The sequence below is a fragment of the Rhagoletis zephyria genome, unplaced genomic scaffold (assembly GCF_001687245.7).
Source record: "Rhagoletis zephyria isolate East Lansing unplaced genomic scaffold, Rhagoletis_zephyria_1.1 Rzeph_scaffold_00006, whole genome shotgun sequence".
Classification (NCBI taxonomy): Eukaryota; Metazoa; Arthropoda; class Insecta; order Diptera; family Tephritidae; genus Rhagoletis; species Rhagoletis zephyria.
The window spans coordinates 266668-294654 of NW_016157090.1; the positions used below are offsets into that span (position 1 = coordinate 266668).

General features: G+C 35.7%; 3 protein-coding genes across 6 annotated transcripts in view; 2 read left to right on the forward strand and 1 right to left on the reverse strand.

Moving 5' to 3' along the window:
* The window catches only part of Vlet (COMM domain containing 10 protein valette), a 64689-nt gene extending 46513 nt beyond the window's left edge, over nt 1-18176 (reverse strand). For 2 of the 4 annotated variants that reach the window (XM_017636322.1, XM_017636248.1), the window contains exons 1-2: nt 17949-18176; nt 17104-17747 (exon numbers count right to left, since the gene is read on the reverse strand). In XM_017636322.1, the coding sequence (XP_017491811.1) occupies nt 17150-17747; nt 17949-17980 (630 nt within the window). In that variant the 5' untranslated portion in view covers nt 17981-18176 and the 3' untranslated portion in view covers nt 17104-17149. Of the gene's footprint in view, nt 1-13027; nt 16572-16643; nt 17748-17948 lie in introns of those variants that run through there. The other 2 variants (XM_017636176.1, XM_017636114.1) reach the window with 2 other exon arrangements.
* A 161-nt stretch (nt 18177-18337) lies between these two features.
* LOC108379327 (endoplasmic reticulum-Golgi intermediate compartment protein 2) lies at nt 18338-27958 on the forward strand. Its single transcript, XM_017635703.1, has 6 exons — nt 18338-18577; nt 18643-18798; nt 18861-19153; nt 26751-27048; nt 27115-27264; nt 27328-27958. Exons 1-6 carry the CDS (start codon nt 18457-18459, stop codon nt 27627-27629), a joined length of 1320 nt encoding a protein of 439 aa, XP_017491192.1. The 5' UTR covers nt 18338-18456; the 3' UTR covers nt 27630-27958.
* vtd (RAD21 cohesin complex component verthandi) lies at nt 22957-25562 on the forward strand. Its single transcript, XM_017634884.1, has one exon. It carries the CDS (start codon nt 23236-23238, stop codon nt 25408-25410), a length of 2175 nt encoding a protein of 724 aa, XP_017490373.1. The 5' UTR covers nt 22957-23235; the 3' UTR covers nt 25411-25562.
* Nucleotides 27959-27987: the final 29 nt, after the last annotated feature.

Here is a 27987-nt window from a genome sequence, read left to right on the forward strand (position 1 = left end):
AATAATCATTTTAAATGATATGGCTAAATATAATAGAAGAAAGTTTATTACCCATAGTATCAAAAATTCAAATATAAATGTATTTGTTTTTGTTATAGCGGAGAATATCAGCCGAGCAACGTCTATTGTGGCTCCTTACAGAACAATGATTGACAACTTTTTGCGCGGTATAGGGAAGTAGAGTTATCAACGATTAAGTTTATATTTATTTATGGTAAGCTATGTTATGTTATGGTCTGATTATGCATACTGCGCATAACTTCCCAATAAACACCAAAAAAATATTACTCCAACCTTGGAGAAATTCATAGTTCTCAAGTTGATATCCAACATCATTCTCCAACTCATCTCTAACCGACGCGCAGATACGTAAAAAGTGATAGAGAAACGAATTTTTAATTATTAAGTGAAAAACGAAAGCTATATAAAGAGGAAAATTGCCAACAAAAAGTAAATAATCTTCAAAGTATCCTCAAATAATCTGGAAAGAAAATAAAACGCGAATTGAATCAAGTGGCAAAATTACTGTCGTACTGTATACTAAAGTGAATTATTGTAATAAGATATTGATTAACTACATAATACAAAAGGAGTAATAAAATGAAAAATTTATATTTAAATTCATCTATGTATATCGTTTCAATCAAAAAGGTATATGGTATTTTACTATTTCAATTTCAGTATTTCAATGATATGTATATGATAACTGGTCTCAAAGNTTTTTTTTTTTGTTACTTAGTGTAATCAGACCATTAGTTAATTTTTGTTTTTTACTCACATACATGAAAAATAGTACAGGGTTGGGCCGAATGAGCTATATGGTTTGAATTCTTTACAACTTTTTTAATTATTATTTTTTAATTATTATTTTTTCATTTATTTTTTTTTTTCAGAAATTTGTCAAGAAGACTTGGGGAATTAATTATGAATCATTACACGATCGAACATTCCATTCCATTCGTTTCCATGAAAAAGCGGAGGAAAATCCANGGTATTTTACTATTTCAATGATATGTTTGAGACCAGTTGGAGAATTACATTGGAGTTCAAGTTGAGAACTAGCATTTTCTCAACTTGAGAAACAGTCCTTTTTTCATACAAAGAAAAATGCCCTTTTTGTTGAGAACGCTATGATCCTCCACTTGAGGTACTGTTGAGAAAAAACGTTGGAGATTTGAGAATTACCTTAGTTCGCAACTTCACCTCAAGTTGAGCTCAAACCCAAATGTTTATTGGGTTCGCACAACTTCGCATAAACTTCACACAACTTCGCATAAAAAACAAACCATTACCCAGAAAATAGCAGAACTTTCATTAACTTAGCGATCTGCTGAGTTTATATTTTGCATCACATTTTCTTAAGATACATTTTTATTGCACTGGTACAAATGTTTGCGCGAAGTTATGCGAAGTATGCATAATCAGACCATTAGTTAATTTTTGTTTTTTACTCACATACATGAAAAATAGTACAGGGTCGGGCCGAATGAGCTATATGGTTTGAGTTCTTTACAACTTTTTTAATTATTATTTTTTCATTTTTTTTTTTTTTCAGAAATTTGTCAAGAAGACTTGGGGAATTAATTATGAATCATTACACGATCGAACATTCCATTCCATTCGTTTCCATGAAAAAGCGGAGGAAAATCCAGACTTTATTCACAATTTGGTAATGAGCGATGAAGCCCACTTCCTATTAAACGGGTATGTTAACAAGCAATACTGCTACGGGCTACGGAAAATCCAAGAGCAGAGCATCAGCGAGAATTACACCCACTTAAGTGTACTGTTTGGTGCGGTGTATCCTCCGAAAGGATAATTGGCCCATTTTTTTTTTTGAAAATGAAAGTGGTGTCTCAATCTCTGTCAACGGTGCTGCATATCGGACGATGTTGGAAAATTTTATTAGGCCAGCTGTGGAAAACCATCCAAACTTGTGGTTTCAACAAGATGGACCCAGAGCACATACTGCACGTGCCTCAATGGCTTTGTTAAGGGACATATTCGGCGAACGCATTATTTCGCGCACAAGCGATTTTAACTGGCCTCCACGTTCACCAGATTTAACAGCTCCTGCTGAAGCCACTCTGCTGTATAAACCTGAAGTGGTTAATCCTTCAAAATAACTAATCCTTTCACTCTCAACTAGGACCAACACATACATTAGCCGCGTATAATAGGATCGGATGCAAACGCACACCACTCACTATGGAGCAGTAGAGATATCATCGATTAAGTTAATATTTATTTACGGAAAGCCAAAACTAATTAATTTTTGTTTCTTACTCTCATAAGTACTTACTTACATACTTTGGAGAACAGTATAAAAGATGTTAGCAATAATAATTTTATATGAAATTGCTAAATACAGATAATAAAACATTATAAATATATACAATTAAGTATATGTGTATGTATGCGCTACATACTGTGCCAAATTGACCTACATCTATGCTAAACCCACTTGAAAGTCCATACCCATAGTTTGGTTTCATAAATATTTTTTATTCGCTCACAATTTAAATTTTAAAAGATCTGTTTCATCATCCGCTTATGCCTATTATATTGCTGTATTGTCATGGGCGCGCGTATTACATTTAAAAAGATGGAGTAAGTATAGGCCAACTAATGAAGAAATTGAATAAACGACACCTGTCCTGAATACTTCAAACAACAATTCATAGAGTATAAGAATAGCCTATCACCGGATGTTACCTACTTTACAGATGGATCCTCCTTAGAGGAAACATCGTCAGACGCAATGGTAGAACAAGCGGGCGATATATTCACCATAATCCATCAAGCACTACTTCCACCTTACGCCGGAATCTATAATGCACATTATATAACACATAATTTTTTTTTTTTTTGTTATTTAATTTTGATTTTTATAAAACTATAGATCATTTTTTAACCAAACACATGTACATCCAAGTTTCAAACTTTTTGCAATATTTAAAAATGATTCAGCAAGCTTTCGTAAAAATTTCGAGCTTTGTTACCGCCGCCACTGTATTATGTATTTATATTAGTTATTATCTATTATATTTTCGCTTTCTCAATTTTAACTGAATATAATACATACTTGAATACATACATATGTATGTACATACATATTCTTACTATTTCTTGTTCTCTACACGGTGTTATTTGGTGCCACTATTTTGTTTAAAATGACATTTTAAACTAGAAATAAGCGCATTTTCATTTTTGTCAAGCAGTGAGAAAACATATTGTTTTAAAGCATCAGTACACTGTGTTAAATTAGTTATTAATTGAACTCAACGCCAAGTAATTTCGCATTATTTGAAAATAAAAAGTGAATTCAATTGCTCTTAAAAATTGTTTCCCGTTTGACTCAAGCTGTGCAGTTTTTGCAAGCCATTGAGTTCTAGTAGATTAGATTTAATATAAAGTACAGAGCGTGTCAGACTACTCCAGAATTTTTTCTTCTTTGAAATTTAAAATACGTTAAATTAAAATTAAGTTTATATAAAAATAAATTTTTTTTTTTTAAATACAATTATATAATTAAATATGCTACAACTTTCCGATTGCTGTTCTTGATCTTGAGAACGCTGCTGCTGCTGCTGGTTATGTGGTTGTTGTTGACTGGTTGATGCAATATCAGCACTTAAAATAGCTTCTCCAGTGACTGCTTCTAATGCAGATGCATCAATGATATCGGCAATTGTGCTAATGTCGTTGAATGCGCATTGGTGCGTTTGAAGCTGTTGCTGTTGTTGCTCTACTAATTGTGATTGCTGATCTTCAACAAAAGGCAATGTGGATATTGCTTTCTGATGTTGCTGCTGCTGTGATTCAAGTGGTGGTGATAACGGTGGTGGTAGTAGTGCGTGTTGGAATATTCCAGCTGCTCGCAATGGTGCTACTCTTTTTCACTGCTGACTATTGCGACGCATTGCACTTCAACATTTTGGTGTAACATCTCATCATCTGTGGACTAGTACCGCGGAGCAACAAACCAAGTGCACAAAATCAATACATCAGCTTAATGTAATTTCTTATATTACTCCTGGCAGGATCGCCAATTGTAGCATATTTAATTATATAATTGTATTTAAAAAAAAAAATTTATTTTTATATAAACTTAATTTTAATTTAACGTATTTTAAAATATCAAAGAAGAAAAAATTCTGAAGTAATCGTTAAATTAAAATAAAGTTTATATAAAAATAATTTTTTTTTTTTAAATACAATTATATAATTAAATATGCTACAAGTGTCTTTCGAAAGAGGTTTTTTATTTCCGAAAGGCGATTGAAACTTGTAGCTACTACTTTATTTTAGTATCATTCAATGGGCTGCAAAACTGCATACTCGGCATTTTTCTAGGAAATCTAATTGAAAAGCTCGAAATGTTTACAAAAGTTTGTTAAGATTTTTTTTTTTTTTTTTTTTTTTTGGATTCACACGGGTTTTGTCAAAGAATAAACTATAGTTTCATAAAAAATTATCAAAATATGCGGCTATAATTCGTTTTTGTTGAATAAATCAGCAGCCTAATGATTGGCAGAAGCCACTCTGCCTTCATAAAGAGGTTGAGTGTAATATCAAGTAACCGGGCCAACATATTTTATTCTCGCGTATATTTCGACAACCTCCAGTTGTCTATGACACTCCGGCAGAAGCCACTCTGTCTTAGCAATGAAGTGGTTCGTCCAAAATGTAATGATCCTACCTAAATTTCACAAGAATTTCTCGTGTAGATCGTGCGATCTATATGGCGACCGTGAAAACGCCCACCACAAGTTATGGGGAAGCAGAGTTATAAACGATATATGTATATAAATGTTATGTACCAGTATCAATAACAATGATAAAACTGATAAAGCAGAATTCCTAAATTCATACTCGTTCTAGCTTCACAAGCAATCAAGTTTTGAGAACTAGAAACGCGTATCACTCACTATGAGCAGTAGAAATTTCAAAATAAGGTTTAAATAAAAGGCTACAGAAATGGTACACACGTCTTAAGAGTGCAGCTTAACATCCCTCTCATGTTTCGGAACCATTGATGATCGGATGCGATGCGAAGCTGAATGCTTATGGAGAAACCGTGCCTATGCAACGAGTTAACACTATACCTAGAAGATGAGAATGAATGAACATTGAGGCACTTAGTTTGTTAGATAAAATTAGATTAGGAATATTGTCGAGGACATGGACCTCAGCGAGGCTTCAGTTTAAATTTGTTGTCTTATAATTTTTGTAAATATTGTCAGCGACGAAGCGCGGCAGCTCTGGCACCTCCTTATTATTGTAACTCTTCTAGTACTAAACTCAAAATAACTATTGTGAATCTTGAATACTTTGAATAGGTTGCCTAGTAGGCATGTAATAGGCTGCCTCCTCTCACTTCTTTTTTTGACTTGCTACCAGCCAGACTGCCGCTTCGCTAAATATTCCATTTTTGAAATTCCCCTAATTTGTAATCGCTAAACAAAACAGTAATTAAAGAAAACATGTATGAATTTAAAGGAAGCAGTTGCGTTTTTCCTTACTCATTGTCCAACTCACTCCAGTAATCACGGATTCGTGATCATGGCGCCCGAGCAAAAATTTTTAAAATTCAGAAGATATCACAATTGGTAACCCTCCCTCTCAATAAAGTACAAACTTATGTACATACAAATTTACATACACACAAAGTACATAAGGAAGCTCTCACAAAAAATCTTCAAAGTGAAATAGAAACTATAAAATTTTCACGGCGCTAGCAGAATACCTGCGCCCCCCTTAACAAAAAAATATATATATATTTTCACGGCGCTAGCAGAATACCTGCGAACCCCTTAACAAAAAAAATGCAGCAGGCAGAGCAGCCGCACGAAGCAGCAAACTCCCGGACGGTACAGTCTCAAAGGTGGTAAAAAAAAAATAAAATAAAATAAGGATGCCAAAGTAAGTGCCAATTATATCAATATTATGTAAACATAAGTACATATGTATGTATATTATCACATTAGCGGTTTTCTCATGTTATTACTAAGTCGTTGAAAAGTACTCATTTACTTTAGTACGATACAAGAGAACCTCTATTCCGAGTTTACCGTTTAACGTTATATTCCATCCACGGGTTTATAGAATCCGCTAAGGTGTACTTATATATATACTGAAGTGGTTCGTCCACAAGAATTTCTCGTGTAGATTGTACGATCTATCGCGAAATATTGCCACGTCTAACACGTTCTATTCGACAACCTCCAGTTGTCTATGACATTCCGGCAAAAACCACTGTCTTAGCAATGAAGTGGTTCGTCCACAATGTAAGCATCCTACCTAGTGTGATGTACAGTCATTTCAGTTTTTCCACAAAAACATCACACAATATTTTTGTAAGAAAAAACCAAAAAACAAACATTTGTAAAAACCAAGAAAACAAATCCCTAAGATATTGCTTTCCATAATTAACTATGACACACATAAATATCATGACACATATGGTAAACAAACATTTCATACATATACCCAAAGACATACAGCGAAGTGAAACATGAGTATTTTCACTTGCTCCACATACAGTTCATTGTTAAGGTACTTGACCGTACTTAAAAGGTAAACAATAGCAAGTCAAATTTCTTTCTTTCAGTTTTCGATATGTCAAATATCATAAATGGGAGAAATGCAATGTGTTTAAAATTGATGACGATGCTAAATACTGATTGGTCAATAGATCAAGTAAATGCATTTGTAACATGAACAAAAACCAGACCACCATGTTACATAGGGCATTTTGAACATATGAATGAAATGCAAGATGTGTCAGATAATTTCTAGATTATTTGTAAATTAGTATATAAGTTGGAAAATTTATAATAAAAACTCAGATTCAGTTTTATACTTGAACTTGCTTGTCTTGTTATTTTACTGAACTCAAAAAAGGGCATTAATTGCTCGTCTGCCGAGTTTTGAGCCTCGCTTTATAAACCAAGGCTCCTATTGCATTAGTCGCGCTTTCATGCTAATGCAATAGCTATCCAAACTCTAAAAACACTAATAACATATTATACTAGACTTCACAAGAATATCTCGTGTAGATCGTGCGATCTATATGGCGACCGTGAAAACGCCCACCACAAGTTATGGGGAAGCAGAGTTATGAACGATATATGTAATACATATTATGTACCAGTATCAATAACAGTGATAAACTGATAAAGCAGAATTCCTAAATTCATACTCGTTCTAGCTTCATAAGCGATCAAGTTTTGAGAACTATAAATTAACAAATGCAATGCAAACGCGCACACCCCTCACTATGGGGCAGTAGAAATTCCAAAATAATTATTAAATAAAATACCTATCTAAAGTAACTTTTCCACATATTTACTTTCTACACTTCTTAAGAGTGTAGTAGCTTGACAACCCTTTCAGAGGTAATACAATGCGTTACTTTGAAAGGAATTTTCCTCGGCCCATGTCGTCTTATCAGCCTCTGCTGCTCAATTAAACTCAGCGAAGTTGATTTCAGGTTATTATGATACGAACGACCACCACGGTATATGAGGTAGTAGCGGTTTAAAGGCAAACAAGCTCAGAAGGAATTGTTTTTTGTCAGTCAATATATTTCTCACTCACCTATAGTTCGGAAAAAAATAAACAATTCTTAGATTGTCTTATTGTTTTAGATTATTTAATTTTTCTAACGCTAAATCAAACCAATCATAATCGGTTGTGATGCAAACGCTCACCACACAATATGGGGCAGTAGTGATATGAAGAATTTTTTTAACATGAATCTGAATCAATGAATGAACTATCCCAATAATGTTTCGCAAAATTAACGGTTAGATAATACAAGCCAACTGGTCTTGGCAACACCCCACGCGTTTATGTAATATATATTTCACGTGAGACACGTGAGACACCAAAATTCTAGCAAATAATTGATCAAGTTCAATTGCAAGATTATCACACGCGTGCGGCATTCTACTCAAACAGCAACGGCCATAGGCGCCGTTCAAACAGCATTTTTAAATATAGATCATCTAGTTATCCGAATTAAGTTTATGACGCATTGCATCCTCCTTAGTCCTTAGTTCTAAACCGAATTTTTATTCTTTTATTCAAACATCAATTTAGATTGTAATATGGCAAAAAACGTGCTTATAAAAGTATCCTGGTTTGGGCACATAAGTACGATCCTATAAAACTATTTTGAATCTAGCTAATTATTTATTTAAATGTAAGCAAATCACGTCATACATTCAATTCTATGTCACTCTTTAGTTGCACAGTTTCATACTAAGGACGCCTCCTACTTTTAATACAATAAATTCGATGATATCTGATCTAATGTCTCAATTTAACAGCCGTAACTCTCTTGAAAAATTGCTGGCAGCTTCTTTAATAAATTTGGAATTGCAACTTCCATCTCATTCATCTATTCCAGACAACCCCCAAGAAGATGGTCCTCCAACGAAAGCAACACTGAATGATCTCCTTAAAGAAAAACTGATGATTGCAAAAAATCCTCCCTTTGTACTTAAGCATTACCACTCATGGTTTACGGCTCTTTATCAAGGTGTTGTTCGTGCAGGATTAACCAACAACAAAGAAGACATATCAAAAGATATTCATAGTATGAACACACCCTGGAAAAAGATAACCGCAGAAGAGTCCATTTACACCCTGAAATTGGAAATTTCTCAATTTACTATATCAAGAAATTGTTTTGTTTTGCTAGACCATCATGGACAAAAGTGGGTTGGAACAAGGGAACTTTTGTTGCAGTATATAGATCTATTCCTTCAAAGACCAACCAAAGCAATATGAGCGCAGCGACCCAGACATGCTTTTGAGGGCAATGCTGACCAGGCAAACGTTATTAATATTTAGCGCTGCCGTGTGTAAGCAGAGATTTCAATTATGCTCGCTGCTTCCGCTAACCGCTGCATATTTCGATTGATTGCTTCGCGATCACTCACAAGTAGAATAGTTCGGCAACGTATTCAGCTCTGCCAGCTGCCCCATCATTGGTTGCTCCACATTCAGCAATGCAATGATAGTGAAAACGAAGAGAGGCGGATTGTGAAAATCACATTTGGTGACAAATTTTGTATAAATAGTCTTAAGTTTGTTCAATAAAATAAGACTAGAAATAACGACAAACAACTTGTGTTTCCATTCTATGCATTGCGGCAACCCGTTAGTTGCCTATTGAACGGCCTAAGCCTTTAAAAATAATACGAATGAGATAAGATAGGAAAACCTCCACTACACTTTCAAGCACACACAAGTTTACATGGTCCATTATTTGTGAATGCGGTTTTGTTATATGCTAAATGTTCAAATTTGTGACAATAAGGATTTTTTCTTTTTTTTTTGATTTCTTAAATTATTTCAAACATTTCGGAGAAAATTAAAAATTCTAAGATTGTGTTATTGTTATCACTTTCTAAGATTCTTCTACCGAAAAAGAAGGAAAGTCTCAATCTAAAGAGGCAGTATACTCGTTCAGAACAAACAAACCAGTTACAAGTAAATGCGATCGCGGAAACTAAAGTTGCTACATACCCATCCGACTGGTTTAAGTTAGCAAAGGCCAAGCCTTTCTTTCCAAGCTGAGGCTGCCATTGAGTATGTTTGTCTATGCTTAGTTTCCAAACCCAACTCATCAAATTGGAATGTCAATCTTTCCTGTAGTTTATCGATTCTCATCGGATACACCCTAATAATAGCACTAGCGACTCCTCAAGTAAGCGTGGTTCCATCTTCAACCCTACCCCCATTGTCATCGTCATTATAGCCTGCACTCATATTACTGGAGTTGGGGGAACAACACAAGTGGTGTCATAACAGCGATATTCATTGCTCTATTTGCGTTGTTAAATGTACCCAACATTTCCTCATTGCTGTTTAAAATCATGGAACAACATCTGAGTCCTGACCCGAAAGCATCACCTGCCATTGATTCTGGAACGATGTTGTATGAGTGGCTTACATACCGGCCGGATACCAACGGCATGCACTTTAGAATCAATCTTCACAGTATTGAAGATATATTACGATATGTCATAGGATAGGATACACATATGCTTGGTTTATGTTCTGTGATGAATTCTTTGAACCATCGAATACAATAGCAGGAGCATCTGATGCCAGTACCAAAAAAGGACGGCAGCCGAACGCACATAGTTTAAGAAGTTAGAGGCGATGGTGTATTTGTTTTTCCATACTAAGAATAGGAACAACTGGGTGACGCTACCGATACTGTTCCGCACTGATGGCCTATGGAATCCATAGTATGAAAGCTTTGCAAAAGAGGCAGAGCAGATGTTCATGGATCCTGAGGAGGAATATGGTAAGTCCGATTCCTACTGTAGTGATCACACATACCAAATGCATTAGAAGCGCCAACCGACAAATGCACAACCAAAGCAATATGAGCACAGCGACCTAGATATGCATTTGAGGGCAATGCTGACCAGGCAAATGTTATTAACATTTAGCGCTGCCACTTGCAAGCAGAGTATTTCAATTATGCTCGCTGCATCCGCTAGCCACTACACATTTCGATAGGTTGCTTCTCGATCACTCGCAAGTAGAATAGTTTGGCAACGTACTCAGCTCTGCCAGCTGCGCTGCCAGCTGCCTCATCATTGGTTGCTTTCAAATTCAGCAATGCAATCATAATGAAAACGAAAAGAGAGAGGCGGAATTATGAAAATCACTTTCGGTGACCAATTTTGTATAAATAGAGTTAAGACTTAGTAAATAAAACAGAATATGATTGACATGCATAAACCTCATCTATTCTCCTAATTCGGCAACTGCAAAGATGAAGAATGAATGAATGAAGAAGGCTGACTATAACTACACGAATAAAACCAGATAGGACCAACACACTAATTTTTACTAACACTAAATAAAACTCCACGTCAAACAGTGCGGACGTGTAAATTAATTTGGAAATAAACACCAAAAAACTTGTGTTTTCATAAAAGAATTTTTTAAAATTGACCTCGAGCCGGCAAAACACTAAATTAAATAAAACCAATAGTAATTGGTTGTGATGCAAACGCTCATCACACAATCTGGGGCAGTAGTGATATGAAGGATTTTTTTACCATGAATCTAAATCAATGAATGAACTATCCCAATAATATTTTGCAAAATTAATTACATTCTAGAGTGTGAATTTTTTCTTGGCCATGTTTGCCTGTGTATTACTTGAAAATATCAAAATTTTGTCTACTGCGAAGAAGTGCGGCGCAACCAAGAATCTAGCTATCGATGTCGTCATACTCGGAAGCATATCATTCAAATCGCACTTGGCATCTACAGAAACGGTTGACACTTTCATCAACTCTAAATCAATCTACAGAAAACTTTAATATACATATTATCGAGGGCTTATATTCAAATACCCTCTATCTGCACTTTTCACAAAAACGAGATTCTGATATAAGAATCCACCTAAGACTTAACTGTCACCGGTGATATTAATACTGACCTAGTACAACAATTAAAACGGAAGAATTTACTATTCAATTGGAAAGTCAGAGTTTACATTAGTGATGACAGGATTAGTAAGACAGGTAAGTAGTTTTTTGAAAATTGCAGATAGAGGGTATTGAATATATTATATGGTAGAACGTCGTCGGTTGCCATGTCTGCTGAAGAAATATCCACATTTACTATTAACGTTCCTCCAGTAATAGCAAACAACGTAATTCTAATCGAAAATACCCAATTATGATATTGGAATATGATATTTCATTTTCTAATTTTTTGTAAACAGTAATTCAATGTACGATTTCAACAATACAATTTTTCATAATACAAACTGGAAACTGTCGTCCAGGAAGTGGTTTTCAACCACGCACCAGTGTTCATGGTCCATATTTGTGAATGCGGTTTTGTTATATGCTAAATGTTCAAATTTTTGTTTCGATCTCCATTATGTCAGCTATCAACATATAAACGCACACCACAGTATATGTGGTAGTGGCGATTTAATGGAAAAAGAGCTCAAAAGGAATTATTTTTGTTTGTTGAATTATTTAAAACACTTCGGAAAAATTATCAATTCTTAGATTGTCTTTTTATTTCGATTTTTCTTTCACTTTTAAGGTTTAAGTGTGAAACAATTGATTTTTTTTTGCACTATATAAAAATTCGATTGCAAATAGCTTGTTAAGACTAAACAAATTAACAACACTTAGATTGTCTTATTGTTTTAGATTATTGAATTACTACTAACTACTACGCTAAATCAAACCAGTCATAATCGGTTGCGATGCAAACGCTCACCATACAATATGGGGCAGTAGTGATATAAGTGATTTTATTAACATGGATATGAATAAGTGAATGGACTATCCCAATAATGGCATAGCCACGCATGCACAGTGCATTTGGCATTAAGATGCAAGTGAAACAGTGGACTATTTTTACTGCTTCTTCGTAGGGCCTATTTAGTTATAGTGTCGATTCAGTTGTATATCAGGTTAAGTTATAATACCTAATGCATGTGTAGTACAACACAGATGTTTTAGGTATCCAAGTTTTTATTATAAAAGTTTTGCTATAAATAAAGGTTCTAGCATACCAGAGCGTGGACGTAAAATTTGTGAAATTTTTATAATTTTTTTTTCAAAGTTTGAAATTTTATTTACAAGTTAGATAAAGAGCTATAATTTAAAAAAAAAGATCTAATTGGGGATCAATCCCAATCAGCCGATTCTACGATTTCCGCCCCTGAAAAAGCTAAGGAAATTTAGCGAAACGTTGGGCATGAAGTGAAGAAATTTTAGTTTTACTTGCACTTGCGAACATTAGATCCACAAAGCCTATACAAAAACAAAATATTTAAACACAAGGGATCAGCACAAATAGTCGTTAAGGTGCTATCGTTTTGTCGCGGGATGTCTGAATACGTGCATAGTGTTTACTTTGAATAGGGGGGTTGAGTAGTCGCTAAATAAACGTGTCCCATCAGCAAAAATCCCACTACCACATGCAGACGCAGTTCAGACTCCAAGGCAACCGCGGCCCTCTTTATTGCAAATATCACCATCGTTTAACACAATGACGCGACAACTTAAGTTTTCCCAAGCACGGCCTGGCACAACGACTGCAGTAAATATTTTGGGGCTCGAGGCAGTCTGTGTGAAATTTTGCCGTATTTCTCTAGCAACGAAAACAAATCATGGGACGATTATTTCGACTGAATCTTGAAGCGTGGACGTAAAATTTGTGAAATTTTTATATTTTTTTTTTCAAAGTTTGAAATTTTATTTACAAGTTAGATAAAGAGCTATAATTTTAGAGAAAAAGAATGAACATTAAACAAACAAAAGGATACACGGGAACGTAGCCGATGCGTGGGAGGATCTAATTGGGGATTAATCCCAATTGGCCGATTCTTCGATTTCCGCCCCTGAAGAAGCTAAGGAAATTTAGCGAAACGTTGGGCATGAAGTGAAGAAATTTTAGTTTTACTTGCACTTGCGAACATTAGATCCACAAAGCCTATACAAAAAAAAAATATTTAAACACAAGGGATCAGCACAAATAAATAGTCGTTAAGGTGCTATCGTTTTGTCGCGGGCTGTATGAATACGTGAACCCGTTGAATAGGAAGGGTTTGAGTAGTCACTAAATAAACGTGTCCCATCAGCAAAAATCCCACTACCACATGCAGACGCAGTTCAGACTCCAAGACAACCGCGTCCCTCTTTATTGCAAATATCACCATCGTTTAACACAATGACGCGACAACTTAAGTTTTCCCAAGCACGGCCTGGCACAACGACTGCAGTAAATATTTTGGGGCTCGAGGCAGTCTGTGTGAAATTTTGCCGTATTTCTCTAGCAACGAAAACAAATCATGGGACGATTATTTCGACTGAATCTTTTGCATAGCCGAAAAAATATTCATGATTGTCGGCGATGAGGACGAGTAATGTGGCAACCATTCCAAATGAACGACCTACACATACGCCTGCCTGTACATACACACTAGCTTCCAAAATGAAATGTAGAACTAGCAAAATGAATACTTATTTATACGTATATATGTATGTACATAAACCTTAACTAACAAAATGAAATGTAAAAACTAAAGAAATAAATGGCACTGCGATTGTTACACAGCACAGACGTGCCTCTGAACGCTTAGTATTATTAACTCGATTCAAGTAGCTCTAATCAACTCCCTTTTGTATCATTTTTTTATTGAAGCCATTAAATCATCAGTGAAGTAAGAACTCAAATTATTTTATTTCCCATCGGATTAAATCGGTTTAAACCAATCATCACCCGTAAATGAACAATGCCTATTATAATTAGATGAGATGCAAACGCTCATCATATACTGTGGGGTAGCAGCGATACCAACACTTTCATTGAAGATATTTCGTTTAACACCACTAATTAAAAAAACTTCTGAGAGTACCGTGTGTTTGCAGGAGTACTATACTTGCAAGTATGCACTAAAGACCGCATCAAAGGTCGCCGATAATATGGATCTTAATTAGAGTTAATGTGTCGGTTTACCTATAAACCGTATGCATTACCCCATCGATTAAGATCGTACAGCTACGGTTATTATTATTTTCGTTATTGCATCGAATATACCTAGAAACCAAAAAAAGAATTATACAGATATAAAGCCATATTGATCTGTTCACCAAACAACCTGGACTTAACTCCTATAGAAAGACAAACGCAAACGCACACCACTCACTCTGGGGTAGTAGTGATATTTGCTATGTATTTTTGAAGCAGTAAGGTTGAGTCACTAAAAATATACCCCTAATTTGTAATTGCATTTATGCTACACCAAATATATACTGTAGCATGACAGCTAAGCAAAACAAAATGTTCACACAATATTAAGTAAAAAGTTCAATATACTTTTGGCAATAACTAGGCCAAAGTACTCAAATCAATTTAGCTTGCGCTGCACTTCTCCAATAACATAAACTCGATTGAACCCATATACATTTATGTATGCATGCACAACAACGTAGAATCATAAGCATGACTAACAACTTAGAAATGTAAGTTTGTAAATTAGATTACTCATAAGGTAGATTGTAAGCATATAAAAGAACGGCGATGAGCCGAATAAAACATTCCCACTTTCAAGACTCAACGTTTTTACTTGCGTTTTACTTTTGGAATCATTGTGGGGCATTTTAATGCTCACCTAAATGCGGCTGTAGAGCTAAGAAAATACTAAACTCCTTACAATATTTACAATACTGAACAAATCCGAATCACGGTTGTAGCGACTCGTTAAGAAATAAATCAATATTCGGAAAATCGTCTTATTCAATACGAAACCGGCCTTTGCTCCAAACTTGTCAACTCGGGGACATTGCCGGTCAAATACTGTATTGTCTATACTGCCAGGCTAGTCAACATTGTGAAAATGTATTAACGGCTTGTTATTTAAAACCAAGCAAAAGACAACTTACTCCGTCACTATTATTGACACGACTTCATAAAAGGACGAAGGTTATTTATTTTTTTCTTTAAATATGCCCAGAAACTAAAGCAGGGGTTGTATATAAAGTCATTGGTCAGCTCAGGAAACATCGACCTAACTCCTATAGAAAATCGGCTTTCCAAAAGTATTCAAGTTTAAGTTTAATCGAAAGGCGTAAAACAATGTTTTATGCAACCACTAGTACCTACCAGAATTTCCATATTCCGCTCGAGCATCATAACAAGATCGGCAAGTGCTGTACAAATAGAAGCAGAGTTCAAACGTAGAGACAAGCAAAATTTTCTTACACACAACTACATAATATCGCGATACCCAGAGATAACTATACCATAGAACTTACACATAGTCAATGCAATGTATAATGTTAATTCTTGAGACAGAAAACTAAATGCAACAGAAAATTTTTTAGATAATGCAGTTGTATCATCTGCGGAATTGAAAATGTCAAGTTAGATTTAATAAAATCGAAAAAGGGAAAAAGGGAAAAGATAGCCCTGTGTCGCTTCTTGGAGAGGGTTTTCAACTAAGCTTGTTTCTTAAAAAAAAGTCTAGAGCTAAATGCTTTGGGAGGAAATTCAATGGGTGTTATGTTGTTTTGGTTGCAATCTATATCAAGATTGCATTGTAATTTTCGAAAATTCGACGGTCTTATGCCCGGTTGCACCAATTAATTTTAACAGTCAAATAAATTTTAAAATCGATTGGTGAAACTGGGGATAACTGTCAATCGCAACAAACCAAACTAAACTCATGATTCAATAATAATAATTTATTATTGAATCATGAACTAAACGAACGTATATGTACATGATTTTTTCATAAACGTTTACACGTTTTAAAGAAAGTTTTACGAATGTGAGTATGTTAATCAAATTTCAATAGTGGTATTCGCGCTTCTGTGTATTCGTTGTATCCTGCGTAAGTGTGCTGACTTCCAAAACGTCAATTGCTTTGCATACGTTCAAAGTATAATGTTCCATAACGCCGAAATACAAAATATTGGCGATGTATGCTTTTCCCAAACGCATCTGAATAGTTATCGAAATGCATCGCTGGAGCAATCAGCGCATCAGAAACAAAGGTTATGCTTCGTTTGTTATTGTTTACCATTGGTGTTTTAGAAATGGAAAATTCAGAAAAATTATTAATTGCTATATTGAATATTTAAAATATGCAATGTACATATATGGATGCAATGTGTCGCAACTCTGATATACAAACAGATTGAGTACTGCAATATAACAGTATCCAACAATTGTATTGCTACGTTTTGGAAGTCAGCCTGTAACTGGACGAGCGTGTGGTTGTAGTTGCATGTGTATTTGATGTACCGCTAGCAACAACAAATCACGCGCTCATGCAGTTACGATTACAAAACATACAACGAATACACATAAGAGCGAGTTCCGCTATTTATTACATGAATCGGTAAACTACCAGTTAACAGTAAAAGTAACTTTAAATACTTTGCATTGAATTTGATAACCATTTAAAAAAATTAATTAATATTTAGATCTAAATAAATGTTTTAACTCTATAGTATTTTAAATATATATCGTATTCTAGTGTCTCACAGCATCCGTTCATTTCTTTCCCAGACATGAATTTAAGTTACTTACTCCGTCTTTTTGCTTTAAAATAGCCGGGCAGACGTCAGATCTGAATTTACTCCGTCAGTGCTTTCTGATGCGCTTGCTGCTGTTTTAGAGAATCTAACTCGCTTTGAATGCATTCAAATTGGTTATATAATTGTAGTAATTCGTCGTGGTTCATCTCTAAATTAATATCTTCGCCAGTACCAGTTTTTAGCTGCAACATTGCCAAGGCACTTTTTTCACGTTGCTCACAATGCGAAGAAATCTCAACATTTAACTTCCATGCCACGTCTTGGATTTCATTTGATTCGTACCGTTCACAAGCCAAACTATTCATGATGGGCGTAGTTTGGCGCACCCACAGTCGTACTATCGCATCGATTTTCGCATCATCCTGAAGTTCGAGCTTTTCTCGTAATTCTGCATGCAAACGAGTTGGTTTTATAACAAATGTGGAAGTGCGTCGAAGAATGTAGGAAAATGTTTTAATCATAAGTAGAAAATCAGCACGTGGCACACCAACCAAGCGTTCTAATTCCTCCAAGGCATTTTCGGGCTCTATCACATCTTCGGTGACGGCGGGAGTCATTTGCCGATGTACAAAATTTAGTACAGTAGTGAAAGTGTCGTAAGGTATGGCATTTATAATTTTAAGGCCCTCTCGCGCTCTATGTGCAATAAAATGAATTGTTTTATTTAAAAATGCATACTAAATACCTCAAACTTAGATCTAAAAATATACTACAAAAAACTCGTATAGCACTCCCAACTTTTCAACGAAGAAATTTTTTCGGAGTCGTATTTCACACGAACGATGGGCGAATTTAACTACCTATAAAACTTAAATTATTTCATATTTAACCACTTACCTGTCTGTAATTTTTATCCAATTAGCAGCCATAACTCCGAAAACTTCGCGCGGAAGAAAATTTTAATGTTCACTACTCGACGCACAACGAAAAATTGATTTCTGCAGATGCGAGAAAAGCCGCCTGCGAAAATGCCGTTTGGTATATCAAAATGGCTTCGTTTGCGCTGAACAGTGCCGCCAACATCACACGGTATTGCCAACCATTTGTCTCACTGCAGGAAATATATTCAAATACGTCCGTATATTATTTTACATTATTTGAGTTTTAAAATTATAAAGAATGACAATTTTTATAATAACTATAAAACCCAACATGTATATGGGCTTGATTTTAAGAATTAAAATGCTCATCATAGTATTATAATATTCAAAGATTGAAATACCGGCAGCACTGGCGTCAATGGCGCTACCAACTATTGTTTGTTTTTATGCCTCAGCTGTTTACTCAACTTGACTGCGATTTTGTTATTTTTGAATAGCAGATTTTTATTATAAAAAACTTGAGAATGACGGCCACATTACGTTATCGAGGCGAAAAAAACAACCTTATTGAGATAGCAAAAAATTTAGACGCATTCAAAAAGGTGCCTGAGAAATATACAGAGGCAACGGAAATCGGTGGTACATGTAAGTAAATATTCGAATCTTGGTCCGTACTGAGTTCAATGTATCCTATTTGATCCCTTGCACAGTATCCTTGCTCAGTCGCCTGCTCATTATTTACCTCATATACAAGGAAGTATGCTATTACAGGGAAGCAAATCTCATATATCAATTTGAGCCGGACATTGACATGGACGATAAGGTACAAATGCACGTCGATATCACAGTGGCCATGCCATGTTCATGTAAGTTTTGTACAATCAGATTTCGTACATAATATTAAATTTTTAATCGTGGTTCTCCGCAGCTCTTTCGGGCGTCGATCTCATGGATGAAACACAACAGGATGTTTTTGCATACGGTACATTGCAACGTGAAGGTACCTGGTGGGCTTTGCCAGAAGAAGAACGACTACAATTCGAACGTATGCAACATATGAATACCTTTTTACGAGAGGAATATCATTCAGTTGCGGATATACTTTTTAAAGATATCATTAAAAACAATGAAGTGAATGTGAAGCCTTTGGAAAGTGCCAAATCACTGCCTGAAGAGCGTTACGATGCTTGCCGGCTGCATGGAACCTTGGGCATTAATAAGGTAAGTAGTGTGTTTAGTTAGGCAGCAATCAATGCACATTTTTGTCAAAACTGTTGGAATTGTAATTGATATGAAAATATCCTTTGGCCTGAACATTCCTAAAGTGCACATTAGCCACGGAACATTGGTGCTTGCTCTGTCAATTGGAGCATAATATTTTCATTAGAATGACATACTTTTTAGTTCTAGTTGAATTTCAATTCTAAGGTCTGGTTTCTCCAACTCGACTTAACTTAGTTAGCCATTTTTTTGACTTATTCATTTTCACCATCTAGGCTAAGCCAAAAGTTATAGTTTTCATCAGAATACGAAAAGAGGAAAGCGCGAAAATTATGAATCAGGAAATGCACTTAATGGAATGATTATATATAAAGTGTCTTCAGTAGGTAAATGTGTCATTAAATTTGTTGTATGCCCGAAAATTTCAGATTTTTCGAACGTTGAGCTTAACCGAGATTTTATCAATCTTGGTAATGGGATTCCATACTTTACTATACGGCGTAAAAACAAAAACAGAAATAAAAACAAATCAGTGTCGGTACGCTGTATACTGTCTTTATACGGTTTGAATATATTACGATCCTATAAAAGTATCGATACCAGTATTAAATGGGCATAGCAAATAAAATATCACGTGAAAAATAATAAAGTCACTAATCAGGAGATATAGTTAAATATAATTCTAGGATCAATATGGCATCTATGAAGTTGACATTGATATTGACCTTATTATGCTACACTAAGCGGTATCGAAAGAAAATACCCATATGAGTATCAATAGTATCGTAACCCTAGTATCGAACACCGAATTACCCAGTACCCAGTCTCGAAGATCCAGACAGTTCGAAAACGCCCTATCTAAGAACTTTTCAAGAACGTCCTACTTCAAAATTTGATTGAAGAACGACCTCTTTCAGAATTTGATTGAGAAACTCCCTATCAAGAACGTCCTACTTCAAAATTTGATTGAAGAACGACCTCTTTCAGAATTTGATTGAGAAACACTGTCTCATAATTTCGTTAAAAACCGATTTATCTCAGCTGAAAATAAATCTAAAATGTGATGAGATAGGGCGTTTTTTAATCGGCATCTGAGACAGGGCGTTTTTCAATCAAATTCTGAAATAAGGCATTATTCAATCAAATTCCGAAGTAGGGCGTTCTTGAAAAGTTTTCTGATAGGTCGATCAATCAGGTATCGATATGCAGTTTGAAAATTTCTATTAAAATCAGAACATTTAAATTGCATCCTTTTAGTCAAATTGCGAAGTTCTGATATTTTTAGGTGCTGAAATTGTACTTATCGTACTCGCGATGCGCAGACATACTATAGGTCTTCACACCTAGCAGTATTCGGTAACTCGATGTCCGGTCATTTTTTCTAATGTATTTTGTTTGTGTAAAATAGTGTAACACAAACAAAATACATGGGAAAAGATTACCGAACATCGAGTTACCGAGTACCAAGCTTTGGTTTGAAGACCCATACTGTTTGCTGTATTTGGCCAATTACTACGCGGTAAGCGAGTTGGAAGTGTAATTTTTGTTGTTGCGAGAGCCATTTTCTCAAAAAGAAAATTAATTTAGAAAGTGTTCTTGACTATTAATGATTTTATATTTTAGAAATCAAAAGTTATGCTTTCAAACAAAGCTCGTACTGCTTGCGAAAAAAAAGTAGAACGCTGGCGTATTGCATGCAGGTGAAGGCGGTGGATAAGCACACCTCTTGCTGAATGTAGATTTAAATCAGTTGGCAACGCAGAGTGATGCCACTTTTTCGGGCAGGTGAAATGTTGGTATTCGTAAGTTTTAGGTGCAATCCCGTATTCCTCGGACTCGGACTAGAAAACTGCAAAAAATAAAAATTCGTTCAGAGCGAGAGAGTAACATTGAAAAGTGGGGGATCGCTTTCTAGTAAAAAATGGTAACTTCTGTCAACTTCAACATAACCTCCAAATTTTCGTTGTAAATTTTTGCTTATTTTCAGCTCACACATGTAAATGACCAAAAATGCTTTCAAATTCATTAAAATCCACTTAAACAAGTAATTAAATACATTTCAACATGAATTAGCAGAGTGCACTTTTCTTTTGTTTACAATTTGGTTGCCAAACACACTACAGCTGATAGTTTGACGTATTTACCAGAATTTACCAGCAAAAAATTCTCGGACTAAAACTGGTAACTTCTGACAGAGAGAACCGTATTTACTCTTTTTTGTCCTCTCAATAGTCATAGAACCGAGTACGTGATCGATTTCTAGTAAAATCTGACTAATTCTGACGATTTCTGACTAGTCCGGACTCGTACGGGATCTCATAAATGGGATTAGTATGAATATAAAGATTTTTGTATTGCATTCGATAGTTCGTCGATTGTACTTTACTGTTCGTCCATTTTTAATGTTTATTCGTTAGTCATACAGTAATAATTAATTTTTCAATTCTTACTTTACGTTAAACATTATGCTAAACTAACAACGTAATGCTTAACGTAAAGGTAAAATTGAAAAATTAATTATTACTGTGTGGCTAACGAACAAACGTTAAAAATGGACGAACAGTAAAGAACAATCGACGAACTATCAATTGCAATACAAAAATCTTAATATGTGTATGTTCAACAACAATTTCATTACCTCACGTCTCCACCTTCTACTAAATGTGTCAACATCCATGAACGAAAGACACAAGATCACGTCTTCCCGAAAGAAAGAAAAGTTATTTTATAGCTATCGAAATCTCGACGCCATCTTTGTTGTAAGAAGTAAACAACGAAGAGAACGGAGAATCCCGCGAAATTGTTGAACGTATGAATAATCATTTTTATTATGCAAGTTCTTCTATAAATCATGCCGTTGTGTTAAATTATTCTTTATCTTATGTGTACACACGTTGTCACAGGCGAAAATAAAGAAAATTGCAGTAAAAATCCACCACCAAATTGTAAACAACGAAGAAATGTAAACAAACGGCTAATGTCAAAGTCGCTCAACTTTTTTCCTAAATGCGATTATAACGGGCTACTAAGAAGAAGGCGTGATCTTGTATTTTTGGTTCATGGTCAACATCTGTCAAATTTCTGTTTTAGCTTTGTCCAGTTTTCTCATGTGAGCAACTTGCTGTCTTAAAATATCACTTTCAAAATGACATCAAACCGATCAGATTAAGACAGCGATGGTAACAAATTCGGCAAGACATATATAGTTTACTGGTGAAATTTGCAGTCTTCACCTGACATTTCTGTCTTAACACAGCTTTTTTAACAGAGTCTGTAGAAGGAGGAGACCTGGAGTTGGGAAATAAACCAAAATGCTTTAATATCGTACAACTTCATTGAATTGTTTTTTTTGCTTTTTGTTTTTGAAACGTTAAAATCTTAAGATTATGTAAAGTGAACAAACCTAACCAAAAAAAGTAAATTAAAAATAATGAAAAAAACCTCTGCGCCCTAGGAGGACTTGAACCCGGATCTCTCGAGCGGCAGTCTAATGCTTTAACCACTCGGCCATTGCCACTGTTGGAGCGGCGCGGCGTGTGGTTTTCTCCACACATTTTTTGTGAACTTTATGTGGCTCCTACTGAATACCCAAATCTTCTCAAGTCACAAAAATAGTCACTACCGCCTATTTATTTTCATAGAGAAATCACCCGTTATCCACAAAAAACTGGTAGTCACGTAAAAGCTTAAACAGACGGCAGCGTTGATCCGGTTCAACACGGGAATTAACTGCAGTTGATCCGGATTAAGTCCGAATTAATCCGGATCAACGCTGCCGTCTGTTTAAGCTTTAAAAGATGGAGTAGATCGTGAAAAATTTCCATTTATAGTTAACTATAGTTATAAGTTTCTGTTTTAAAACATTAGTAGCGTATTCGACTATTCAAATCCAATTTACGCGATATCGTAGAAATCTCCGTTTCGTGGCTCAATAATTAAGTGGCAACAACTTATACACATCACAACAAAAAATTATTATAATTTTATATCATATGGCTACTCCAAAATCCAATCAAAAGGAAAGCTGCAAAGAAATGTTTGGTTAATTGTGTCGTAGCTGTTAGAATTTTACAATATAAAATATGTTTTATGCACATTTAATTTTGGCCAAGAAAGGCCCACTAGCAAGAGTGTGGTTGGCTGCACATTGGGATAAGAAAATAACAAAGGCGCATGTGTTTGAGACGAATATTGAGAAGTCCGTGGAGGGCATAATGCAACCAAAGGTAAAATTGGCGCTTCGCACATCGGGACATTTACTATTGGGCGTCGTTAGAATTTATTCAAGAAAAGCCAAATATTTGTTAGCGGATTGTAATGAAGCGTTTGTTAAGATTAAAATGGCCTTTAGGCCGGGAATGGTTGATCTACCCGAAGGTCACAGAGAAGCGAATGTTAACGCAATTACTCTACCAGAAGTATTTCATGACTTCGATACAGCGTTGCCCGAGTTGAATGACATTGATATTGAGGCACAATTTGCTATAAATCAATCCCGAGCTGATGAGATCACTATGCGCGAAGACTATGGCGGCAGTTTGTCGCTTTCCATCCACGACGACGGCTTTGGCGATATGGGCTTTGAAGGTGATACTCCTGATTTGATTCGTGGTCCGATTGATGCAAATATAGACGACCAGCTTTTCGGAGATGGCGGCATGGCAGACGTTACTCTAGTAGATGAACCTAAGATAACTTTGAACGACTCAGACTTGGCCAATTCCCGTTTGGACGGGGATGGTTTTGGAGATGAATTTGGACAACCTGAACTTTTTGAAGACGATCTATTTGCAGAGCCTCCATTAGACACCAGCGATAATAACCTGAAAGCTGCTATAGGTGCCGCACAAGAGTCAGATGACGATGGTATGGATCATATGGATATTAGACCGCCATCAGTGGCATCAAGTTGTGGGCATGTTTCTGAGGTACATGAAATTGAGAAAGAAACTCGTAAAGAAGAAGAAGCCAATGAGGCTATAGACAATGCGAAAGAAGATGAAAATCCTTTAGATCAATCAACTTTGCTGCAAAATGAAGACGAGAGCTTTGCTCTGGCTCCTGTAGATGCTTCTGCTTACAAAGGTGTGACGAAAGCTAAACGCAAACGTAAACTTATTGTAGACGAAGTTAAAAACATATCCGGCGAGGAAATGAAGGCGCAACTTGCAAACACTTCCGATATTGTGACGACATTAGACTTGGCTCCACCAACAAAGAGATTGACTTATTGGAAAGAAACTGGTGGTGTGGAAAAACTATTTTCTCTACCGTCTCGAACTATACCAGCACGCGCGCTATTTACGAACTATCATCGTCATTTACAATCACGCAATTCGGCACTGGAAGATTTCTCCATACTTGGACCATCAGATTTATTGGCTATAGAGCATATACAAAATGAGAATGATGCAAATATAATTAATAGCAAACGTGGGCGCAAACGAAAACATGAAATACCAGCCGTACAACAGAATATGGTGGACGTTACAGCACAGAGTCTTGCAGCACCCGAACCTGTACGCGAACACGAACAGAGTGCCGCTCAAGCTCAGTTCTCTTTGACCGACAATTTATTACCGCCCGCAGAGAACTTATTGTTTGATAATATGCGCAGTCCCAGTCGTATGTTAAGTATGACTGATATAAATGGTCTAGACAATTTAACGGCACTCCATGATTTACCTCTGACGCCGGGTAATATTCATCAGGGCATTGATGCATCCGATGACTTCAATCATGGTGATGCGACACCGGCAGGACTACATCATGGATATCAAACACCTCATCATTCCGGTATTGAAAACATAGAGAACCTACCCAATCTACCGCCGGATCAAGTGTCGTCTATATTGCAAGAAGCTGAAAACATGCCAATTATACAACAAGAAGCGCAACCAAACAAAACACAACGCACCAGTGATATATCAACTGATTGGAATGATTACGACTTACCACCACCACCGCCACACCCAGCTGAAGAGCAATTGGAGAATGAAACCGATGAACAATTTGAAGAGCGTGTACTCAATAAGAGAGCTGCCCAATTATTCTACACGGTCAAGTCGCGTTTACTCAAGCAGGATTGCCTAATATTGTCAGCATTAACTGTAAACAATACCAGGAAGCAGGCGGCACAGAAATTTTATTCGCTACTTGTGCTAAAAAAGTTTCGAGCACTCAACATTCAACAGACTCAGCCATATTCAGATATAGAGATATCACGAGGACCAATGTTTGAAAATCCGAAATTATAAAGCATGCACACGTTTATTTTCATTATTATTATTATTATTATTATTATGTATACTTTATGTAACGAATTCAAATTCGGTTTTAAATCGTAACTTTCAGTATGTAAATAATAAATTATTTTTATATAAATAAATATTATTGTATAAAAATTTAAGTTTAACTTTGTGATTGTAATTTTAATTTTTAAATACATATGTATAATTGTGGGTTTCACATGGGGCAATTTTACAGGCAACTTTTAGCTGAATGCAGCAGTTGCCTGATGCAAATGGCCTTTCAACTAAACGCTTTCAATGAAGTTGGTCAACTAATCGCCTGTGAAAGATAAATCATGTAAATTCCCTATAAGCGTTTTTGGGAAACAATGTCAAATGTTGTTGCATACAAATTCCCCCAAGATTTTTTGTCAATGGTAATTTATGTTGTTGTTGTAACAGCATACATATTTCCCAAAGATCTCGAATGCGTTGTTCCGGTTACGAAGACCCGACTGGCGTGGGAACGTTGCCAATGGTAATGTGGTTTTTGTAGGTAATCGGTATCATAGCTGCAACAAGCCTTAATTGACATTCTTTTGGAAGTGCTTCTTTTAGTCATTTCAAATTCGGCTAGTCTATAGTTGTCGTTTAGTTCAATTAGTTGTTCAGGTAAGCTCCTTGAACTAATTAGCAACTAAATTATTATTATTAAATGATATTGTTTGCAAATTATGTTTAAATATTTATTTTTAATAATTTTAATTTAAAATATAATTCAATCTATAACAGAAACCACAATAAGAAAGTTTCAAAGCTTGCAAGAATTTCCAAAAAATTAACCTAACTTCAAAAAATTTACATCAAAATTTTTAATTAGAATATTTAGATAATTTTTGGGTATGCAGTTCTGTAGTCCATTTAATTGTAGTCTAAGAAAGTTCAAGTCTCATGTCGTTAAGAATTACCGTTACTTTTTTAGAATTGTTTTTGTGGAGGGTGTCGCGCATTTTCTTGCATATAACACATGATCAAAAAAAAAAAAATCTAAAAAATCAACTGCAAAAACTAGCTACTTCAAACTTGCACCTTATTAGACTAAAATTTAATGGGCTACAAAACTGCATACACGAAAATTATGACGATAGAGCGATTTACAGATGCATTCGGTTACAAGTAGCCACCGCTCATTTATAGGCGAAATTGACTCGGTGACTGGGTTTTAAACGGTTTCATGAGCCTATGAGAAAGTTAATGTTGATTTGTAGGCTTCTGTTTATTCGATAGATAGTCATACAAACATTTGCATATTTACTGTCATACCCATTCGTTTTTTCTGTTAAATTGTATGTGCACAAAAATTTAAGGTCGCTGGTGTCCTGCACTTAGTTGGCGGAGCGCAACCGTTTGTGGGTCTCTTTGAAGATCACTGGACAATCGATTTTCGGCGAACATCAGCCAATTTCACTCATCGCATCAATCGCCTGAGTTTCGGACAATATTCGCGCCGGATAGTACAGCCATTGGAGGGAGATGAAACTGTGGTAGTAGATGAAGAGACGACAGTTCAGTATTTCTTAAAAATCGTACCAACCGAAATTCACAACACTTTCACGACCATCAATACGTACCAGTATTCGGTAACGGAGAATGTGCGTCAACTAGGTACCCCTCTGATCTGTCGCCAATTTAAGCAATGAACACATTAAGCATTTTTAAACTATCTTTTAGATTCAATCAAGAACTCATATGGCTCTCCTGGCATTTACTTCAAGTACGATTGGTCGGCTTTGAAGATCATCGTGCGCACCGATCGCGATAATCTCCTGCAATTCATAGTTCGTTTGTGCTCAATAATTGCTGGTATTATCGTTATTTCAGGTAATACAGTTCGATATCAAAGTATGATAAAAGTTCTTTAATATTTCAACTCATGGTTTACAGGCATTTTAAACTCTTTGCTGGTGTCACTGCAGCGTGCAACCATTAACACATTAGCGCCGCAACTTTTACAGCACTCAAAGCAAAAGCGTGCATCGTTCCATGGGGACACAGGCTCCGAGATTCCTATTGCCGCAAATGTGAGCTTACTAAGTGCGCAGCCCGCAAGCCCGAATAATCTCATCAATATGGCGAACAGCATGTCGAACAGTGTAAGCCTACTGAGTGCAAGCATTGCACCCACGACCAGCGACGCTACGACCTACGTGCCCATAGCTGTGGATGAACCGCCGCAAGCGAAGTAGTGCATTCGCACATTAATTTTATTTTAATATAGTCGATGATAACGCCAATAATGGATTAACCAACTGCTTGAATCTCTACTGATCGCCGTTTGCCTGCATTTATATTAATTATGTATGCTGAAAGCGTGAGGTTTATTAGCGCTTTTTAAAACAAAAGTTAATAATTGTAAAGAATTAATTCATCTCGTTTATTAGTAAAATATACTTACGAGTATTTCATGTGTACATTACTGCTTTTAATCTGAAAATTATTTACTTAGTTCTTAACTAATAAACATTCCACAGTTTAATCAAAATAATAAAATATATATTTCTTTATAGTACCTAAATGCATATACAATACATTAAAATGTATGTA

Coding starts and splice junctions, on each gene's coding strand:
- LOC108379327 (XM_017635703.1), top strand. CDS start 18,457: ATGACGGCCACATTACGTTATCGAGGCGAAAAAAACAACCTTATTGAG. Junction 18,799..18,860: donor AGTGGCCATGCCATGTTCAT/GTAAGTTTTGTA, acceptor GGTTCTCCGCAG/CTCTTTCGGGCGTCGATCTC. Junction 27,265..27,327: donor TGGTATTATCGTTATTTCAG/GTAATACAGTTC, acceptor CATGGTTTACAG/GCATTTTAAACTCTTTGCTG.
- vtd (XM_017634884.1), top strand. CDS start 23,236: ATGTTTTATGCACATTTAATTTTGGCCAAGAAAGGCCCACTAGCAAGA.